General features: G+C 31.7%; 1 protein-coding gene across 1 annotated transcript in view; it reads left to right on the plus strand.

Annotated features, from left to right (window-relative positions):
* The window catches only part of trh (PAS domain-containing protein trachealess), a 637,328-nt gene extending 632,461 nt beyond the window's left edge, over positions 1 to 4,867 (plus strand). Inside the window, exons 13-14 of the mRNA XM_085957070.1 lie at positions 3,237 to 3,384; positions 3,714 to 4,867. Of these exons, the coding sequence (XP_085813196.1) occupies positions 3,237 to 3,384; positions 3,714 to 4,851 (1,286 nt within the window). The 3' untranslated portion in view covers positions 4,852 to 4,867. The remainder of the gene's footprint in view (positions 1 to 3,236; positions 3,385 to 3,713) is intronic.
* Positions 4,868 to 21,990: the final 17,123 nt, after the last annotated feature.

The following is a 21,990-nucleotide window of genomic DNA, read 5'->3' on the forward strand; positions in this document are numbered from 1 at the left end:
AGTTAAAGACATGCCGATGCTATATAACTTAACAGCATGCTTTAGTGAAACGGCAAATAATTTTCAACTATAGGTGCGACGAAATTTTGGACTCACTGGCAATCGGAGAGCGAAAGTCGAGTTGTGAACACGTCAATTTGTTTCGTGATGGCGACGGGTGTATTAATTCTTAAATCATGTAAAGATGACTAAAAAACCTTACCCATTCACTTGAAAAAGAAAAGATGTCAATGAATATATTATTATTGTTACTAATAGAACAATAAACAGAACATATGGACGCATGTTTAATTTTTATGACAAATTATATTTCGTTCGGCACGCGTCATTTACATAATCCGCGCATCGCCTAGTCACGATTTTTTTAGACCGTGCCCCAGCTAAGATATAGCCTTAACATAATCCGTTTTCCAAAAATCATGTTCGTGTTTTTCAGTGTTGAAAATCGACTTTTCTTTTAAAAGTGTGACGATTCGATTCCTGTATTCTCTTGTCTTATTTTCATAAATTGATGTCTTTCCATCAATAATTTACTGTTAGTACCTACATATTATATCAGGAGATTAAGATACATAAATATTGAAATATGACAGCAGTATTTTCTTCATTATTAAAGGACGAAACAAGTCTGCCAAAATAGCGACATGTTTCTATATGCCATTTTAGAAGGTGTTTTAATAATGAAATTTGAAAATATTCCTAAAAAACTATTTTTATACTCATTTATCGCAGTAGTATTAAACTATTTTCATGGCTGTTTTGTTTTTTCCTGAACTTAAGACAATATTAGGTACAATTATTAGCAAGCCCGCCAAAATGTCGTTCGTTTGATCAAAATCTTCAATTCAATTCAATTCAATTTATTTTTTAACTTATTGTGGACATTACAAATTATAAGTTTAAGACGTTCACAACACGACATGAAACATTTTTATAAAGAGGGGAGAAAAGTAATAAAAGCGATTAAAATGAAAATATAAAAAGAGAACACAATAATATAAGCATACAAATTTAATGCAGTGAAAATACAATAATTATACATCCATAGAAATTCAAAGAAGTACACCGAGTTTGCTAAGGAGACCCTACTTTAAGAATTAATTTATAAAATAGCATCCACATAAACTCAACCTCACGCAAGTGGAATATATCAACACCTGAAGCAATTTGGTTGAACATAGCTATCGTAACTATATCAAAAATATTACATACTAAAAACCCTGGACTTGTATTCTAAAATAAATCATTACGATCAATAATTGCAGCTGTCATAGTACATACATAACAAAGGCATATCTTAATAATTATTGCCTAAACTAAATAAATAATTATTATATTATTTTGTGCAATTGCGTCGCCGACGTATTGTAGATTTCACAATTAGTGGACAGGCATAACATTATAAATATTCCAAAAATCGATTTTTGGCCTGAAGAAAGTTTGAGTACAGCATTAGACTTTTTAGCAGCAATGAGTATGCACTCATGCAGTTCTATGGTACACCCGATTTATATTCGAGCTACATATTATTATATTCGCTCAAGTTTCTTGATAATTCAGAATGATTCATCAACAGTTAAGTCGGTACTCTGAATTCCGTTATGCAAATTACTAAAACGAAATATTAATCAGCTGAAAAACCACCCGATAAACAATGAACCGGACAGAAGAGAGCTATAAATAGTTAATAGACATTAACTATTATTTTGTTTTAACGTGGATATCATTATTCTTTTGAGGATCATTGATTAAATAATAAATCAGTGGTTGCGTAAATGTATCAAGGTAATTTATCTGCGCAATGGAAGTGCCAGAAATAATCCTACCTACTTACATAATACGAATTTTATTGTCATGTCTTTGTTCACTGTAATAATAATTATATTTCGGTCAGTCTTATTATTACCACGTTTTTCTTAGCTCGTATTCTTGTTTGTCCGGTGGTTGTTTATCCAGTACAAATCTTGCAATCGATTTTTAACTAACTTCCCGACTAGCTAGACATTTGAAACTTTTAGAATATATCAGAACACGATGCCAATGCATTCTTTTAATACTTTTTGCCACCTTTAAGTAGAATTGAATTCATTTTTAGCTAATTCTGTTTTGTATGAAAAGCTATTTCGGAAGAAATCCGTAATCCAATCCACTATTATTGGTTGCTAAGGGGGTGGTCCTATCAACTAAATTATTAATATATACGTGCGTTACTATGGAAATCAAAATGACATTTCAGTATTCTATATTTGTTGCAAAATAGCAAAAAAATAATTTGTTGACCATTGCCTTATTTGTCCTAAATTATTAATACATAGAATTGTCAAGTTTATATGATTCAACAGAAAATTTTAAAACGTGGTATATTTCTTTTTATCTTGTAATTATTTATATCTATGTATATATTTATGACCTCCTCTTTTTGTCAGTCTTTTGATGTGCAAAACCATACTGAATGGTGATTACCAATATCTTCACATGAGTATCTATATTATGTAATTTTAAAATATATTGACTGTTAAAAAAATTAGTCGAAATCAGGAATGATAATGATTTATCTAGAACGGTTGTAACATAAGTTTAGCTATCTTCTTCAATTCTTATGTCAAAACCATGTCAAACAAATCCGGCAACGTGTCCGGAAACTTGTACGTATGCAGTTCACCGTATAACACTTCACCGTCAAATGTTATATCAGAAATATATGGCCTTATAGTAAAGACCGTCCAATTTCTTTGGGTCGTATAGTACTGACATACAATTTATATCTAAATTAAACTTGGTTCTTATCGATTTACACTTACAGGAAGTCAGCAGCAAACAAATTTTGAAAATAGCCGATATACTGGATTATTTGTTAGGTTAGGTTAGGTTTTCATTCTTGAATTCATGAATTTTGCAAAAATCAGCTATGAAAATTGAATAAATATCCGTATTCAATCTAATAAAATTGGAGACCTTTTGGTATACGGCCATCTCTTTCCAATAAGAAAGCTGCTCACGACGAACTGTGCTAGGGCAAAATGTTTTACGTACAATTTACCTGTAAACATCCAGCAACCCTCGAGAAACCTAGTTAGGAAATGCTGATATAAGAAATAAGACATATAAGAAAAACCTCCGTTTTCGGTCCCAAAGAGTCCTTAGACATCTTAAAATGTATATAATCCTTTCATAATAAGTATGACCCACTTCATTTTATGAAATACTTACTTATATTGCTTCTTTTTTATTTGCAGTGATCAATAAAGGCCAAGTTCTGACTCACTACTACAGGCTGATGAATAAATCTGGAGGTTACACCTGGATTCAGACGTGTGCCACAGTCGTCTGTTCATCCAAGAATGCTGAGGAACAGAATATCATATGTGTCAATTATGTCATCAGGTAAGAAGAAAGTTAATGCTCACTTCACTCTAGCAAAGAAGCAGAAAGCTTATAATTATATTCACATAAGAAAACCTGGGTGAGATAATATTAACCAATAGTTCATGAATAGTTCATCATGACCTACCAAATTACTACTACTGTTTCTCATATGATTGACAGCCTATTCCTTTGACCAATATGTTTTTTTTAAATATAAGTACCTATTAGCAAGGCGTCTATTTTGAACGCGGTATATAATAATAGTATGGAGTAGTAACGCTATAAATATAATGTACTCTACTAAATAAAAGAGAATTATTGTAACGATATATTGTTTTCTTTTCTAGTGGCCGAGAATACGCAAACCTAATCATGGACTGCTGCCAGCTAGAAGACGGAGTCCAAGGGGTAAAACGAGAAGAAAGCGGTGGCGATCACGGTGAAGGATCTCCAGATGCCGGCGGAGCACCACCTTCTGGAGACAGAACAGGCGGACGTCCCCCATCACCAAGATCCAGGCCTCCCGCACCTGATCAGCCACCACCTTCTTCGTCCTCTTCACAACCCCCAGCACCCCCTGCTCCCACAACACCCCAAGCAGCACCCACCTCTAAGCGAACCAGAAAACGTAAAGCTCAAGAAAACCCACAAGAAACGGTAGAAAGATCCCCTGAAATACCCGGTGACTTGAATTGCAGAACGTCTCTATCCCCGCAGCCTCCACCGGCACCACCAAGTCCGCAAGTCACAGCAGTGCCGCCAGAAGAAATAATTACCGACACTGCATCTGTTAAAGATTTAGAAAATGCCATGTCAAAACACCTTCCTTCGACTATCTTAAACCCCACCGGCAAAACGAACTCACCACATCAGCCGACGGACTTTTCAACTGACACGTTACTGAAACAGCAACAACATAAGTCTACTATTCAATGGATAGGAGCACACCACCAGTTAGGTGGACCCGGACTCCCTGCATCAGCCCTGCTCAGGCAGTTGTATGCAAGTCGAGAGAGTGTCATCAGAGCCGCAGGCCATGGACCTCCTCCGCCACATCCTGCTGGACCTCTTCCTACTCCACCAGGCAGCGAAGGCTCCGCTTATGGTGACCAATTTATAGCACTGCATGCTCAGAAGAACGCTGACTCTTTTCAAAATTTAGTGTCCACTTACGGCGGACCTGCCTATACTATGGATTACCATTCAGCCATGACGCCGCCGGGCTCAGTTTCTCCAAGAGATAAACAGCAGCAACACCCAGGATTTGAAGGCCAATACGGAGAGGCTTTACGGCATGGCTATTTAACAGGCGGGGAGGCTCCATCGCAACCATTGCCCTTGAAGCCTCAAGTGTATTCCGCTTTGGAATACGCAGCACCTTTAGAACAAACCCAATTTTATCCCAGTGCTTCTGGTTTCCACTTATACCACCCTACTGCGAAGGCAGCGCCGCCATCTTCGAACTGGTACTCTACCGCGTCATAGTTCAACGTATTGTTATAAAATGTAAAAAAATAGTTAAAACTGTGCATACATCGTCATGATCCGTGGCTTATTTATAAAAGTGTATTTTTAAGTAATAGAATTATTGTTTTGTCTAACTAAAGATTTTTTTAATAATGATTCATTGATTCAAAAGAATTCTTTTAACTTGTACATACTTAAAGTTATACTCAATGCCTAAAACTGTATGGCTAAAACATTCAGCACAAAATGTTATATTCTTTGGAGTACCGAGTAATTTGTTTCATTGTTGTGTTACATTATTCGGTTCCGCTTAATATCTCTGCCAGCAGTGTAATTAATAACAATGTTAGTTTTCTATAAATGATAATATTATCTGAAATAAAAATTTCCATGGAATACTAACTATCTGTTTATAAACTGTCGACTGAGGATATAAAATTTAATTTAAATTTTTATTGATAAAAGTATTTTTTTTCACTCATACTAGACTGCGACATATTTAATAATTTCAGTTCTCCAAACTTAATCATTGGACTTTTTAATCTAATTTCCAATACCTGAAGCTTTCCAATGACAGAGTAATTAATGGTCACTAAAACCAATTCCTATGGTTTGGTGATACAAAATACTACAAACTGTAGTTTATGGCGAATACTGAATCTAATATGCAGATTTTCTCAATTTTATAATTGAACCAAGTATCCAAAATGATGATAATATTAAAACAAAAGTATTGTCATCTCCTTCTGTAAAACTAATATTAGGTATGTATTATATATAATATCTACCGTGATATCACATAAATGCATTTTACAACGAACGTACCACTCAATATTGTCCCATTTTGTGAATTTATACGAAAAATAATGTATGGCTATAAAATATAAATTAAGTTTGAAAATTGTAAATATATTAAGCGTACAACATGTTTTATTCGTCGACTGAATACACTCGGTGGTGAAAACTCTATAATAATAATAACTATATTTATAATCCATATTATTATGTATGTATTTATTATTGTAAATAGATTAAAAGTAATTTGTAGGTAAAAATTGTACCTATGTGTGGTCATCAGCCATTAAAATCTTTTTTTAAATATCTATGGTACTTTATAAAAAAAATATGCTTTAATTCGCTTTATTCTTGTGTACACACAAATAATAAACGTGAGTTTCATATTTTGCTCTCTAATCTAAAATATAAAATATTTTAAGCCTCTATCGAAATTAATTATTATTTGTTATTTAGCTTTATTAGTTGGCAACACTACTTATCAATTGTTATTCGCCATGTTTGGTGTAAAATTATTATTATTATTATTAACTATTGTTGTTATTTGGTTTTTTATGACATTTTTATTTATACTAAGGGAATCAGCCATTGAGAAAATTTCTTCGTATATTTGTCCATATCAAAGACTCTTTTTAATTTTATTCGTATTTAAATACTCGAAATAACATCTTTGTGATTCCATACATTGCATTCCAATAGCGTAGTTCAATAATATATGTAGTTATAATATATATATTTTTTCTGTATAAAAAAAACTATTAAATATTGCCAAAAAATGTAGTATCAATTATTTTCCCGTCGTGATATCACAATAGTTGTATAGTTCATAAAACGGAAATAGATTTTGAGATTTCGATCAATATTCTTGATAAGTCATAATATAAAAAAATCATTATCCAATGGACCGTTGACCGATTGACCCATGATTTTAACTTTGATCCACATTGTGTTGTTATTGTTTACATAATATATGTGGTCTTTGATTAACTTAATAATATGATGTCAGTGATTTCAAGATTAGTTTCATAACATTTACAATTGCTGGGGAGAAATTAAAGTTACAAACTATACATTTATCTATCATAAATTGACCAAAGACTACAGCATTAAAACATAACAGTATTTAATACAATATGTACCTAATCAGTACCTACACTAAATAATAGTATAATATAATAATATATACAGAGGCGGGCTAGCCACACGGGGCACTGTGAAAAAATCCGGTTGGGCAACATGTCCGGAAAAATGTTCAAAATCTTTATTAAAAATCGTAAACACCCATGAACTCAAATAATATGATATCACAGAAAATTAAAACTGTTAAAATAGCTCGTCAATATTCGATAATATGTACCAGCGCTCGAAATGGAAAAATTTACGAACCGGAGCGCTCGACAGCTTTCTGAAAATTTTTACATAGTAAATTTATCAAGGTATATGTGTTTTTTTTCATAAAAACAAGTGTGTTAGATTTTCTATTATATGGCTTATCCAGCTCAGACGGTTAAATTATTTATTCCACGAGACGGAGCGATAATGTTCCCGATTTCACGAACAGGAACGGCGCTCCGGTGCGTTCCGGTCCATCTCGAGCCCTGCCCTGTACATGTATGTATACATAAATGCGTTATGAGAATACAATATTGGTTAAAGTTGGACTGGTGGATCAAAGTTATCAAAACATACTGTACCTAATGCACTTTTTATAATCTGTGAGATTTTCGTAAGCTTGCTCAGTTCGTTTGTGATTGTCTAGGAAAATAATTAAACCCTGTAAACTAATGATACCTAATATGTTATATTTATAATTTGTAAACAGTTAGATTTTTTACGTAATTATATTAAAATTAATCAATGACTATTGTACAAAATAATTACGAATATTCCAGCTATTGTTGATTTAAAACTACATTTCCATTGTGTACATAGTAATAGAATAATAATATGCTAAAATTATAAATTTAATAATTTAAAACTATGGATAGAGTAATTAATTTTTGTCGTGGGCATTTTGGTATCAGTATTATAAAATTATTATTAATTTTAACTATGCTGATGTTGGAAAAACTTTGTATTCATAGTTTCATAAACATGTTAGCGCCTAATTTAATGTCTTGTACATACTAGAATATAATATAACGATTTTCTATTATTTTTTCTTCATTGCGTCATTCCCCAATGATTGAAAAGGTTATTTAATATTTTAATGTCCTTTTACGCAGTGTCGGTTTTAAGTACATTTAAATCTGACGCACTGTCAAGTTTGGAAACTTCCTGGAAACAATTTTATTATGCGATCAACTGCCGTTTAAAAACATTTATTTTTTCTACTCAGATTGTACAAAATGGGCAAATTTGTAAGATTTTGATACTTCATAATGAAGCGTCCACCTCGATTACTTAATGGAAATCCGCTAACACTTTTCAATCCAACTGACAAATTTTCATATAATAATTAAAAATCAAAATATGTGACGTATTTTGGGCAAGATAATAATAGATAACAAATTGAGGAGCTGGGTATAAGAGAAACGCAAGTGCTGAACTTAGGATTTAAGAAAAAGGTCATTGAAACGTTTTACAATATACTAATATTAATGTAAAGAAGTAATCGAGATTTCTGAAAGCACTGTCACTTTAGAATGTCACAATTTTAAGTACCCGTATCCCTCTATTCATTTGAACTCAACATATTTTAAAATATGTATAAATACAAAAATTATCTACTGATAATTGTCTACTTGCGAAACGTTTTTTGAAATTTAAAAATAAAGTACATTCAACATTATTTTTTTTAAATCTACGTGAAAGTATTTGCCTAAATTATTATACTATAGACTTCATAAAAAAATCTGGTTATTATAAACCGCTTTATATGTAAAGTTTTAAATACATAGGTTATTAAAAAAAATGATAATGATAAAAATTATTTGGTTTGACCAAATCAACATGCTATTCTGTAAATATAAATTGAATAAATAAATAATCTTAATGAAATAAAAACCATCGTACTCTGTGGATATTTTTATGGATAAGACTCTTTTAGGTGAATAAGTAAATATCTACAAATTTAATGACTGGACGTGGCCGAATATTTAAATTATTTTCAGTTGAACAACTTAACTTTGTCTGACCGATAGAGAAAAAAAAATACTCTATATTTTCTATCAACATAAAAATTGCACATGGAGGTAACTTCTTCTTTATCATAATTATACAACTCTGATGATTTTTTAATGAATAAATTAATATTATACATTGCACGTTTTATGTGTTTTTTTTAATTTTATAATGATATTATCTACACAATGTTTGAAATAATTGAATATTTTGTTTTTTTTATTAATTTAAAAAATATGATGACTTTGTTCAACTGAAAATAAAATTGATTTTGGCCATACAAAAATCGTATTTTGTGTTGTTACGCTTTTTTGCAAATATTTTTAAAATTTTATGAATTAATGTGGAAATCATTTTATGATTACTTTATAAAAAAACGAATGGTGTGCAATAGGTTGTTGAAATTAAGATATTAATAATAGTGTAAAATATAACTTCAAATAACTTTAATGCTGTATTTGTTCACCTATTGTGTTCGATTATTTTCAATGGTTATTATATATTTTTTTATATTATTGTAAAATGTGAAATTATGAGTTATGTAGCATTTTTGTTTTTATTATCAAAAAGTTATTTTGTTAAGAATATTTTAAGATGGATGACACAAGTTGGATATGCAAATAATAAGCTGAAAATTAAACATACGACATGTTGTTTTATTAATAATAGTATTAATTCCTAATATCATCACAATTTCAGATGCATTGTAAACACCAGATCAACAAATTAATACAACGTAGGTACTTACGGGCAGACGACGGTCAATTCTTTTTCTTGGCTAGGGTTTATATTTATTAGTTCGTGCTTCTCTCTCCCGGGTGGTGTTTTTTTATTAAATTAAGTCTCTGTAAACTCAGTGAAAGCACACTTGAGTGCGTGACAACCTTAGTCTAACAGCGCTCGAATTGAAAAAAATACGAACCGGAGCGCTCGATAATTTTTCGAAAATATTAAAACATTTTTGCTAATTTTATTAAAATAAGTGTGTTAGATTTGTGATTTAGCCCTACTTAGGCATATACAGTAAAATTAAATTTTCCACGAAAAGGAGCATTAATCTTTGGGATTTCATGAACCGGAGCGTCACTCCTGTACGCTCTAGCCCATTTTGAGCCCTGCTATAGACCCTAGTCAATTAAACAATTAACAAAAATGAAGAACCAACTTTTTGAATGTCAAGAATTAATTTTAAAAATGTACATTTAAAAGACACACATAAAAACACACACACACAATTTGGAAAATTGAGTTGTTATATTTTTAAATCTTTCAATACCCCATTTATTTAATTATTCTCCTTTCGATAAATCTTCAAACGATTATTTTTCACACTATCTTTTATCAATATGCACGCTCTTGAACCTTGTAGATCACGTTATAGCATTTCTTCTTGCTCTTATTTGAGATTTGGAATCCATCTCCATGAAAAACCATTAGAGCAGGCATAAAATAATAACATTCTAAAAAAATGCTAGTGTTAGACTTATCGGACACCAATAACGAAGGCTTCGAGACTAGTCAATGCATTCCCAATTTTGCCGCCAACAATAGAACTGAAATTTTGAAGATACCCAAATCTTCCTACTTTTCCAGGACTGTTGCAAGCAATATTATGATATAAGGTCAGAGCTCGCGTTAAGGTCAATGGAAATCGTTACCTACCGGACCATAATATATATTCTGGGTAACATTGATCCGGACGAGATGTGGTTCAACAGGATGGTGCTACGTGCCACGTCATGGCAACCACAACCACCGACTTACTGAAATCAAAATTTGGCGATAAGTGGATTTTGAGAAATGAACCTGTCAATTAATTGGCATCCAAGGTCATGCGATTTTACACATGACTTATTTCCTGTGGGTTACGTAAAGTCACTGGCTGATAAATCAGCAACAATTGACGCCTTGGGAGCCAACATTGTTCACGTTATTCGCGATATACTACCAGCAGTGCTCAAAAACGTCCCCCAAAATTGGACATCCAGAATGCGCTTCATCAAAAACAAGGTGACTATAATAATATTAATATGTCGAATTTCCTTTGATCTTTCAAATAATACAAATCGATTACAAGACATTAATTTCTTTTATTTTGTTAACTGTCAATTCATGGTGGAGCTGCATTGTATTGTTGTTTTAATTTAATAAAACGCAATTTTTTGTAGTACTTATTCCACTTTTAATCAATAGATTAGGACCGGTTTCGTCCGCCTCAGAGGGACATTTTCATTTTTATTTTTTTCATCATACGGAGCGATAATTTTTTGGATTTCGTTAACCGGAACAGCGCTCCTGTCCATTTCGAGCCCTGTTGCTTATTGCAGACATAACGCTCTTTTATTATGACGGACGCATTACTTATCTCGTGAAAATACCATTACAATATTTAAAAAAAATAATAAGTATAAATAGTATAAAACTTAAAATTATTTTTTTATTTTCATCCGAAACTTTGCATTGCATATTTAGGAATTTTGTCGTATTATGCGTGATATTATGTAGTTACAGCTAGACGTAAAGCCGCGTTAACACGGTCCAAGTACCATCCAAGTACACTTGGATCGAGTGCCATCCAAGTGACAGCTGCATACTATTTATTCCTATCCAAGTGCACTCGTATGTGACATCTTCATACAAATTATTCCTATCCAAGCTACTTGGACCGCGTCATACTCATCCAAGTTAACTTGGATAGGAATAAATAGTATGAAGCTGTCACTTGGATGAGACATATTCATACTAATTATTCCTATTCAAGCTACTTGGACCGCGTCCTACTCATCCAAGTTAACTTGGATAGGAATAAATAATATGGAGCCGTCACTTGGATGAGACATCTTCATACTAATTATTCCTATCCAAGTCTACTTGGATCGTACTTGGACCGTGTCAACGCGGCTTAAGCACGCAGTCGAATTATCATTAGTCAATCGTAAGCGATGCTTCGTTTAGATTGCATTCATTGAAAAGAAAGCCGATTTGCACAGATATGCATAACCAAAAAGCCAATTAAATATTATTAGCAGTAACCTAATACTCTTAGTCATATGAATCGCTATATTTATCAAAATTGCAGATATTATAATATCTACCTATTCATATCATCATTATCATCATCAACCCGGATTAATCCGCTGTTGGATGGAGGTTATCCCAACTTGATTCTACTCTTTTTGGTCATATAAATTGATGTATTTTTCAAAATTTGTGATTTTATATAGGTACCTACTCATTTATAATGACATTATTGTTATCAATCCACTGCTGGATGAAGGCCTCTCAAAGCTGACCTTTGGGTCTTACAAATTCATATTCTTATCAGAATTGTTCTATTCCTCTCAGATTGCTTCATTATTTATCAACATTTGTTTCGATATGAATGTCCCGCACCGGTAAACTATATTATTTAAGGCTAAAATTTTAATTCAAAATTTGATTTTTTAAATAGGTATTATTCTATGGCTGCGAGCACTTATTATTTATAGACATGAAACAAAATAATGTTTAAATAATTTATTTTGTACGCTGCTAACCTTCTTATATTATCTAAATGGGACCCGTGGGAGATTAATATTCACGTTATATTGGATCGCTTTTTATGATAATCATCTTTCATTATTATTATCCTACAGCTTTGCCCGTTTTTGCGAGCGATTGTGTGCCTTATTCGTCATGTCCAATAGGTTTAAATGAAAAATCGGCTCTCGGATCGTGAAATATCGGTAAACCATAGTTGACAGCCGTTTGACGAAATACCACCCTAAATCGGTGATTTTCATTCATTTCCCGATACATTTTCCAGCGACACGCACACCTTATTGACAACTGATTATGTCGGGAATTAATTTTTTCACAATGTTTGCAACACTCAAACCGGCTCACCAAAGATGGCCGTTTTAAATTTAAAATGCGTTTTAACCGATATCTACAATCGATTTTCACAAACTAATCGTAATAAGATTGACCGATAAACATATGAGAACTGATTTATTTAATTTTTTGTGAATAAAGTTCTTTGTTTTAAGTTAAGTTTCTACACCTCTGACGGAAATCAAGTCTTTTGACACTACGTATTTATCGCGCTATGTATACTCAACTCAACTACATTATTCCAATTTACTCACCGCGTGTTTACTTATCAGATGCATTCGAGTAACTACAATTTGAAGTGAGCACAATTTTGTAATACTTAAGACAGTCATAAAAAAATTACTTTTAAAAACTAGGTACCACCCGTCATTTGTTGTTTCACAGGTCACAGGTGATATTATTTACGTCTCATGATGATTTTAAAATGCACAGCACTATATAATAACTCACATTTATAACAAGTACCCGTAGATAACTATAATTATTCAAATAAACAATAACATTTATACGAATTCCGATTAAAACTGATCATTTCATTGAAACGCGGGCGCACGAACGTTTCGGCGTTTTAACATAACCAAGGAAAAATATTTCCAAATTAAATGTTACTTTTTTTTTTGTACGGCTGTTGAATGATTTTTTTTTAAACCTATCAAACTTATATACATTTAATTAGCTCATTATATAACCCAAAAATAATTAAAAGGTATCAACCAGTGTTGCCAACTAAAATTTTCAAAGTTCAGTAGATTTTTTGATTTTTTCTTCAAAATATCAGTAGATTGACAAAAATGTATATAATTCAACGATTGTGTTTGGTGAAAGCGTGCATATTGACACAATCTTACAAGTGTCTTTTAAAAAATCATGTAAAAAGTGACTGTTGTTCATCACAAATATCATAATTTCTTCTTTTCCTGACAAAAATTTCAGTAGATCTAATGAAATTCCAGTAGACATGGCAACACTGACTATGCGATCAACCCAGTGTTGCCAAGTCAAAATTTAAAAATTCAGTAGATAGACATGGCAACACTGACTATGCGATCAACCCAGCACTGTTGCCATGTCTACTGAAATTTCAGTAGATCAACTGATATTTTTTGCCAATATACTGAACTTTTGATTTTTTTTTCGAAATTCAAGAAATCTACTGATATTTGTGTTTCTCCATAATTGTAAATAAACTGATGATTCTTTTAATAATAAACTTGAAATGATTTACGGATGACCTTTTTTGATGTTATACACTTCTAAATTGACATAAAAAGCATTGTAACTCTACCCAAGAGCGCCATTTTATCCATTAATATCATCATTGCTTACAATAAATTAATACAATTAGTTATTGTTATTCTTATTAGTTTTAAATCATATCTAATAAACCACATTTTTCAAAAATTTTTGAAATTTTAAATTTTGACTTGGCAACACTGGGTTGATCGCATAGTCAGTGTTGCCATGTATATCTACTGAATTTTTAAATTTTGACTTGGCAACACTGCAAATATTAAATTATGAATTGGCAACACTGGGATTTAGTGTTGCCAAGTCAAAATTTAAAAATTCAGTAGCTAGACATGGCAACACTGACTATGCGATCAACCCAGTGTTGCCAAGTCAAAATTTAAAATTTCAGTAGATTTTGACAAAAAAATCAGTAGGTTTCATAAAATATCAGTAGATTTTCAAAAATGTGGTTTATTAGATATGATTTAAAACTAATAAGAATAACAATAACTAATTGTATTAATTTATTGTAAGCAATGATGATATTGATGGATAAAATGGCGCTCTTGGGTAGAGTTAAAATGCTTTTTATGTCAATTTAGAAGTGTATTACATCAAAAAAGGTCATGCGTAAATCATTACAGGTTTATTATTAAAAGAATCATCAGTTAATTTACAATTATGGAGAAACACAAATATCAGTAGATTTCTTGAATTTCGAAAAAAAATATCAATTGATCTATTGAAATTTCAGTAGACATGGCAGCACTGGATACCATAGAATATTATTTTAAAATTTGATATCTGTTAAATGATAATTTTTTAAACCAATGAAACTTATATACATTCAATTAGCTCATATAACCCAAAAATATTTAAAAGGTATTCAACAATAATTGGTGTTATACATATTATTTAAATCATTATCAACCAGGATCAATCCACTGCTGGATAAAGGCCCCCCTAGCCTGATTCTATTCCTTTCTGTCATTTGAATTCCTGTATTTATCAAAATCGGTGATATTATATTTATCCTCATATTCATATCGTCATCATAATCATCGACCTGAACCAATTCACTGCTGGATAAAGGCCTCCCTACCCTGATTCTACTCCTTTCTGTCATTTGAATTGCTGTATTTATCAAAATCGGAGATATTATATTTATCTACATATTCGTATCGTTATCATCATCATCATCATCAACTAAGATCAATCCACTGCTGGATGAAGGGTTCCGCAACCTGATTCGACTACTAGCAGTTAAACGAATTTGTGATACTATACCTATTTATATCATCCTTATCGACATCGACCTGAACCAATCCACTGCTGGATTAAGGCCTCCCTAGCCTGATTCTATTCTTTTCTGCATTTTAATTGCTGTATTTATCAAAATCGGTGATATTATATTTATCTACATATTCATATTGTCATTATCGTCATCGACCTGAACCAATCCACTGCTGGATAAAGGCCTCCCTAGCCTGATTCTACTCCTTTCAGTCTTTTGAATTGCTGTATTTATCAAAATCGGTGAAATTATATTTATCTACATATTCATATCGTTATCATCATCATCATCAACTAGGATCAATCCACTGCTGGATGAAGAGTTCCCTAGCCTGATTCTATTCCTTTCTGTCTTTGAATTGCTGTATTTATCAAAATCGGTGATATTATATTTATCTTCATAAATTATATCGTTATTGTCACCATCGACCTGATCCAATCCACTGCTGGATAAAGGCCTCCCTACCCATATTCTACTCCTATCTATCATTTGAATTGCTGTATTTATCAAAATCGGTGATATTATATTTATCTTCATAAATTATATCGTTATCGTCACCATCGACCTGATCCAATCCACTGCTGGATAAAGGCCTCCCTACCCATATTCTACTCCTATCTATCATTTGAATTGCTGTATTTATCAAAAATGGTGATATTATATTTGTCTACATACTCATATCGTTATCATCATCATCATCAACTAGGATCAATCCACTGCTAGATGAAGGATTCCGCAACCTCATTCTACTACTATCAGCGAAATGTCAAACTGTCTGACGTGAATAAAAAACCCATCCCGAAGAGAAAACTATGGCGCCATCTATGCATACTTCACAATTATATTAAAATCCAACACCGCCAAGCCGTCTGCAAGACCTAGCGAGACAGACTGGCGAGAGCCGGCTGGCTCAGCTAGTCTTTCATTATTATTATCCTAAGAGATTTTGGAAAACGCACTAACGGCTCATTTAAGCGACATTTTATTGTTATTTTTACATCTTCACTTCGAAATGAGCGCTACCGATTCATCTAACGTTTGAATTGACCACATTTCACAAATTTTCAATGATTTTACAGGTACTTGACGTTTATATCCGATATTTTCTTACACACCGTATACGATCGCCATATTTACTGTCCACGCCTGTCAGAATGACGTCTTTGTCGCTTAAGACCTTCTAATCCTTTATTTGACAAACGAATTCGAATATTTTTATTCAAATATCGTAATGTAGGCATTGGCGCACTTTTTTCCGGTGAAAAAACCATAATTTTGGTACAATTTAATACGTATAATATCTTTTGACAGCGGGGTACGCCACTGACGGCCATTTCATAGATAATGTGATATTCCAAATTTGATTTTTTTAAAATACTTTGTGGCTGTTCACCCACTATTTTTGTTATTGAATAATTACCTAGGCTACTAATTTCCATACTAAAAAAGTTGCCATTGCAAACAATGAAAGAAATTAATACGAATTGTTATAGTTATCAAAATGTGTGATATTGTATAATATCTACCTATTTTTTTCGTCCCTATCATCATCAATCTTGACCTATACACTGCTGGATGAAGGCCTCCTCAGCCTCATTCTACTCCTTACTTACACATGAATTGTTATATTTATCAAAATCAGTGATATAATATTATTATCTACCTATCTATATATAATGCCATTATTATCACGAGCCTCAATAAATCCACTGCTGGATGAATGCCTCTCTACGTTGATTGTATTCTTGACAGTATTGAATTTCTAATGTTATTTATCTACATATTCATATCGTCATCATAATCATCGTCATCATCATCAACCAGGATCAATTCACTGCTGGATGAAGAGTTCCGCAACCTGATTCTACTACTATATTATACCTATTTCTATCGTCCTTATCATCATTGACCTGAACCCATCTATTGCTGGATAAAGGCCTCCCATGCCTGATTCTACTCCTTTCTGTCATTTGAATTGCTGTATTTATCAAAATCGGTGATAATATATTATATCTATTTATATTTCCATTATCATTATGAACCTGAATCAATCCACCGGTGGATGAAGGCCTCTCTAAGTTGTTTGAATTTCTGTCGGTCATATGAATTACTATATTTATCAAAATTGCTGATATTATATTTTCCCATTCATAATATCGTCATTATCATCATCAACCAAGATTAATCCACTGCTGGATGAAGGTTATCCCAACCTAATTCTACTCTTCTTGGTCATATAAACTGCAATATTTTTTTTAATTTGTGATTTTATATACCTACTCATTTATATCGTCATTATCGTCATGAACCTGTATCAATCCACTGCTGGATGAAGGCCTTTTTAAGCTGATTCCACATCTTTAGGTCTTATAAATTCCTATTCTTATCAGATATAATATGTATTACTTCATTATTTATCAACATTTGTCTCGATATGAATGTCCCGCACCGGGAAACTATATTGTTTAAGGTTAATTTTTAAAACAAAATATGATTTTTAAAATATTATTCTGTGGCTCCGAGCATTTATTTTTTATAGACAATGAAACAAAATAATGTTTAAATTTATTTTTTATGCTGCTAACCTTTTTCTATTATGTAAATGGGACCCGAAAGAGATTAATATTCGCGTTATATTGGATCGCTATTTATGATAATCACGATTGAGATGTATAACTATTTATCATATTTAAATGCACATACCTACACATATATTGTATTAAAATTAAAATGACAGTGGTAGCAATCGGCGATTGCCAGCTGTTTTGCTAGGCTTAGCAGCCTGAAATGGTGTCAGATGATATTGAGAAGGCCAGACTCCAGAATAGACTACGCACATGACTCCAAATTTGTATTTGCAGTGACGACATGCATATCGTAAAACTGACAAATCAGATAAATTTTCAATTGTCTGACGTGAATGAAAATCCATCCCGAAGGGAAAACTATGGCGCCGTCTATACACACTTTACAATTATTATATTAAAATCCAACACCAAGTCACTATGATGAAAAGCTGTCTGCAAGACCTATCGAGACAGACTGGCGAGAGCCAGCTGGCTCAGCTAGTCTCCTATATATTATTATCCTAAGAGATTTTGGAAAATACGTCAACTTTTTTTATTTAAACACCGTTTTGTTGATTATTAAAGGAATTCACTTCAATTTTTGCAGTCCCAAATCTGTTTCCATTTGAATCGGGCACAATCTGATAAAACGCGACACAATCACAGATAATATCGTTTTTAAATAGCGTTTTATATCTGTCACCATACATTTTCGCATCTTGCTGTCCGTGTACCTCAAATTGATTATAATGTCGTTTAATACTTTTTATATAATCAATATTGCAAAATATCTAAATTAATATTCCACAAAATTATTCAAATCTGTAAGTAGCACATTGGCGTATTCTTGAGTTTTAACACAAAATAAATACATATTTCCTCACTAATTACTACGAAAATAAAATCTAAAACCATGTCACTGCTTTTTATCTGTCAAACTAATAGACTTAGATTGTCATTTGTTTTCTTTCGCAAAACAAGTTCATTTGACGTATCAGATTTCAAATTTAGAATTTGCAGGAATAAGTAATCGAAAAAATGTGACATTTCTATTAGCACCCATGAATAATCAATTTCAATCAAGACATTTATTGTAAGATGAAGATAATTTTAATAATTCCATCAATAATTTGAATAATTTCAGACTTAATAAATAAGAAACTACATTATATAGGTACATATTACGCTCTTCTCAATATTATAGTAAGTCGACTGTGATCTGACAATAGTATCTATTTGCAGTTTTGGCAAATTCTAGGTTATTGGTGTATTTTGTACAAAATGGTGACGGATCGAATGGAAATATTATTGTTCTACGAAAAAAATCCTAAAATGCTCAAATTTGACGTGGAAAATAGTGTCTATCTGCATCGAAGTGTCTAGAAACTAAAAAGAAATATTATCTCTCTGCGTGATTTATTTTATTATGACATTACAATTTTCATACATCTTTAAATGACTGTTTTAGTACTAATATTAAATCATTTCACTTGAAAAATAAAAATAATACTGATACCGACAAAAACAGTTTTTTGAACCCCCTGAAAAATTGACTATAAATGTCAGATAGATACTATTGTCAGATCAACGTCGAAGTATCACACACTTCCATATAAAATAGATAGGTAGTTATCGTGATTCAGTAATAATTGTATTATTTTTACATTTCGTTGGTAAATGAAATTCATGTGACGTTTAATACAAGTAATTAAGCATTAATAATGTTTAAGTATATATTTTATTATAATAATTACATATAAAATTATAGTCACCTTTCTTCTTCTTTTATATCATTAGTAACTATTAATAATAATAAAAAATAAATTGCAATAATGTTTCTTTTGATAATGATATTATGCATGTTGTTTGCTATTTCATCTTTTATTTCTTCTAAGTGAAATATATGACCTTTGTACGACACAATTAGGTACAATAAGTAATTACCTACCTGTTTCTTTTTCCATTTTTGTACATGATAAAAATAATATTTTTTTTATTTCTTCACAAAGATAATTTGTTAAATAATAATTTTAGTATGTTGAAATTTACATTAGTATATTAAGAACTTACGAATTTTAAAATAAAGTACCATTTTTGCTCCTAAGCAAAGCATATGGACACACCCCTTCAGAGTGGTAATTACGAGTATCTTAAAAGACTTATAAGAAATAGTGGGTGCAATCTAAGGTGATCCCATTGAATAAATAAAACGTATTATTTCGCAATAATCTAAATGTATGAAAAATAAGACTATCCTGCAGTGGCGATGGGTGGAGGTAGGGTGGATCCACCATAGATAGTACAGACTAAACGTTGTTAGTTATACGTATTTATTTACATTGAACTAAGATTACAATTTACAGATAGTGTTCTCATTCATTCATATTTATTTTCGTTAAACTATGAACATACATTACACGTCATGTTGTTGGTTAGTTTTTTTAAATTCAATTAAACCCTGGGAAACCAAGCCATAATACGCATCTGTCTATAAAATATTTAAAATTATGCCATTAAATCATACATCATTTTGGATATTTAATAGATAGAATAATATTTTAACTACTATTGTTTGGTTTAGGCAGGGTTTAATGAATTATAAAAAACTAACCAACAACATGACGTGTAATGTATGTTCTTAGTTTAACGAAAATAAATAAGAATGAATGAGAAAGTGCAATATATAAACATATTAGGTATATTCTATTAAAATGTCAGTAGTAACAATCGGCGATTGCCAGCTGTTCTGCTAGGCCTATCAGTCTGAAGTGGTGTCAGATGATATTGTAAAGGCCAGACTCCAGAATAGACTACGCATATGACCCCGAATTTATATTGGCAGTGACAACTTGCAAATCGTAAAACTGTCAAATCAGTGAAATATCAAACTGTCTGAGGTGAATGAAAATCTATGACGAAGGGAAAATTCGTCTGCAAGACCTAGCGAGACAGACTGGCGAGAGCCAGCTGGCTCAGCTAGTATAATATTATATTGCTTCATATTTGAATGATTGAGATGTATAATTGATCATAATATTTAAATGCACGTGATTTAACGAAACATTATTTACATACCTACACACATATTGATCAAAATATCAGTGGTAGCAATCATCTGCGATTGCCAGCTGTTCTGCTAGGACTAGCAGCCTGAGGTGGTATCAGACGACATTCTGAAGGCTAGACTCCAGATTAAACTACGCATATGACATCAAATTTATATTGGCAGACTTGCAAATCTTAAAACTGACAAATCAGGAAAATGTCAAACTGTCTGAGGTGAATGAAAATCCATCCTGAAGGGAAAACTATAACTTCACAATTTTATTAAAATCCAACACCATGGCATTACAACGAAAAGCTGTCTGCCATACCTAGCGAGACAGACTCAGTAAGTCAAATCAATCATGCAAAGAAAATTTATTTTGGCGCTATTGTTTGAGCTATTTACAGTTTTTCACAAATCTGGCTGTAACGAAGCTAATTTCGTCACCGTTTTAGCAAATCCATCTATGTGCACTTTCTCAAATTGTGCAGGAGAAGGATAAAACTGAATAAAAAAATAATGTTACATTTAAACATTAAAATTATGAAGAATGCTTTATTATAATCAGAAAATGGTCTAAGATTATTATTTTGTTTACAAAAATCTTTTATTTTTAATACAAAAATAATAAAAATACAGTTTGTGATGTCACATAAGTTGTTTTGACCGTTTTGTAAATACACATAGTTTAATTTATTCATCAAAATGTAAATAATAATAAATTCATGAAAAACTGTTACATAAATAATAGTTGAAATATACATAGTGCGTTAGTGATAAATTGCAATATCATTTTATTAATTATTAATGCAATACTGAGATGATATTATATTTATAAGTTCGTTTACTTTCTATTAGCAGGTTTAAATGTTAGGTTATCGTAGAAATAGTGGTGATCTTTCTCTATTACACTTTTTAATTCCTGAAGATGTATGTATTTCGACTGCGATATTGGCAATGATTCATTATATATATTACAAAGGCAGTCAAACGGTTGCACTGATAAAGTTGAGTTTGTAAAAGATTGTTCCATCTGGTAGATACTGTAACATTTTAAAATCATATACAACAGGATCTCCGGTTCGTTTTCCTGGTCTGATTGAACTTAATCCAGATTTAATCTTATCCATAATTCTTAAAAATTAAAAATCAATGACATTAATTTTATAAGGTTGTGTTGGTCTTGCTAGCCGCATATGTGCTATATAATCAGATGGTGAATATATTGG

Source organism: Rhyacophila brunnea, unplaced genomic scaffold, assembly GCF_057557595.1.
Source record: "Rhyacophila brunnea isolate RB1 unplaced genomic scaffold, BYU_Rbru_1.0 scaffold_6, whole genome shotgun sequence".
NCBI lineage: Eukaryota > Metazoa > Arthropoda > Insecta > Trichoptera > Rhyacophilidae > Rhyacophila > Rhyacophila brunnea.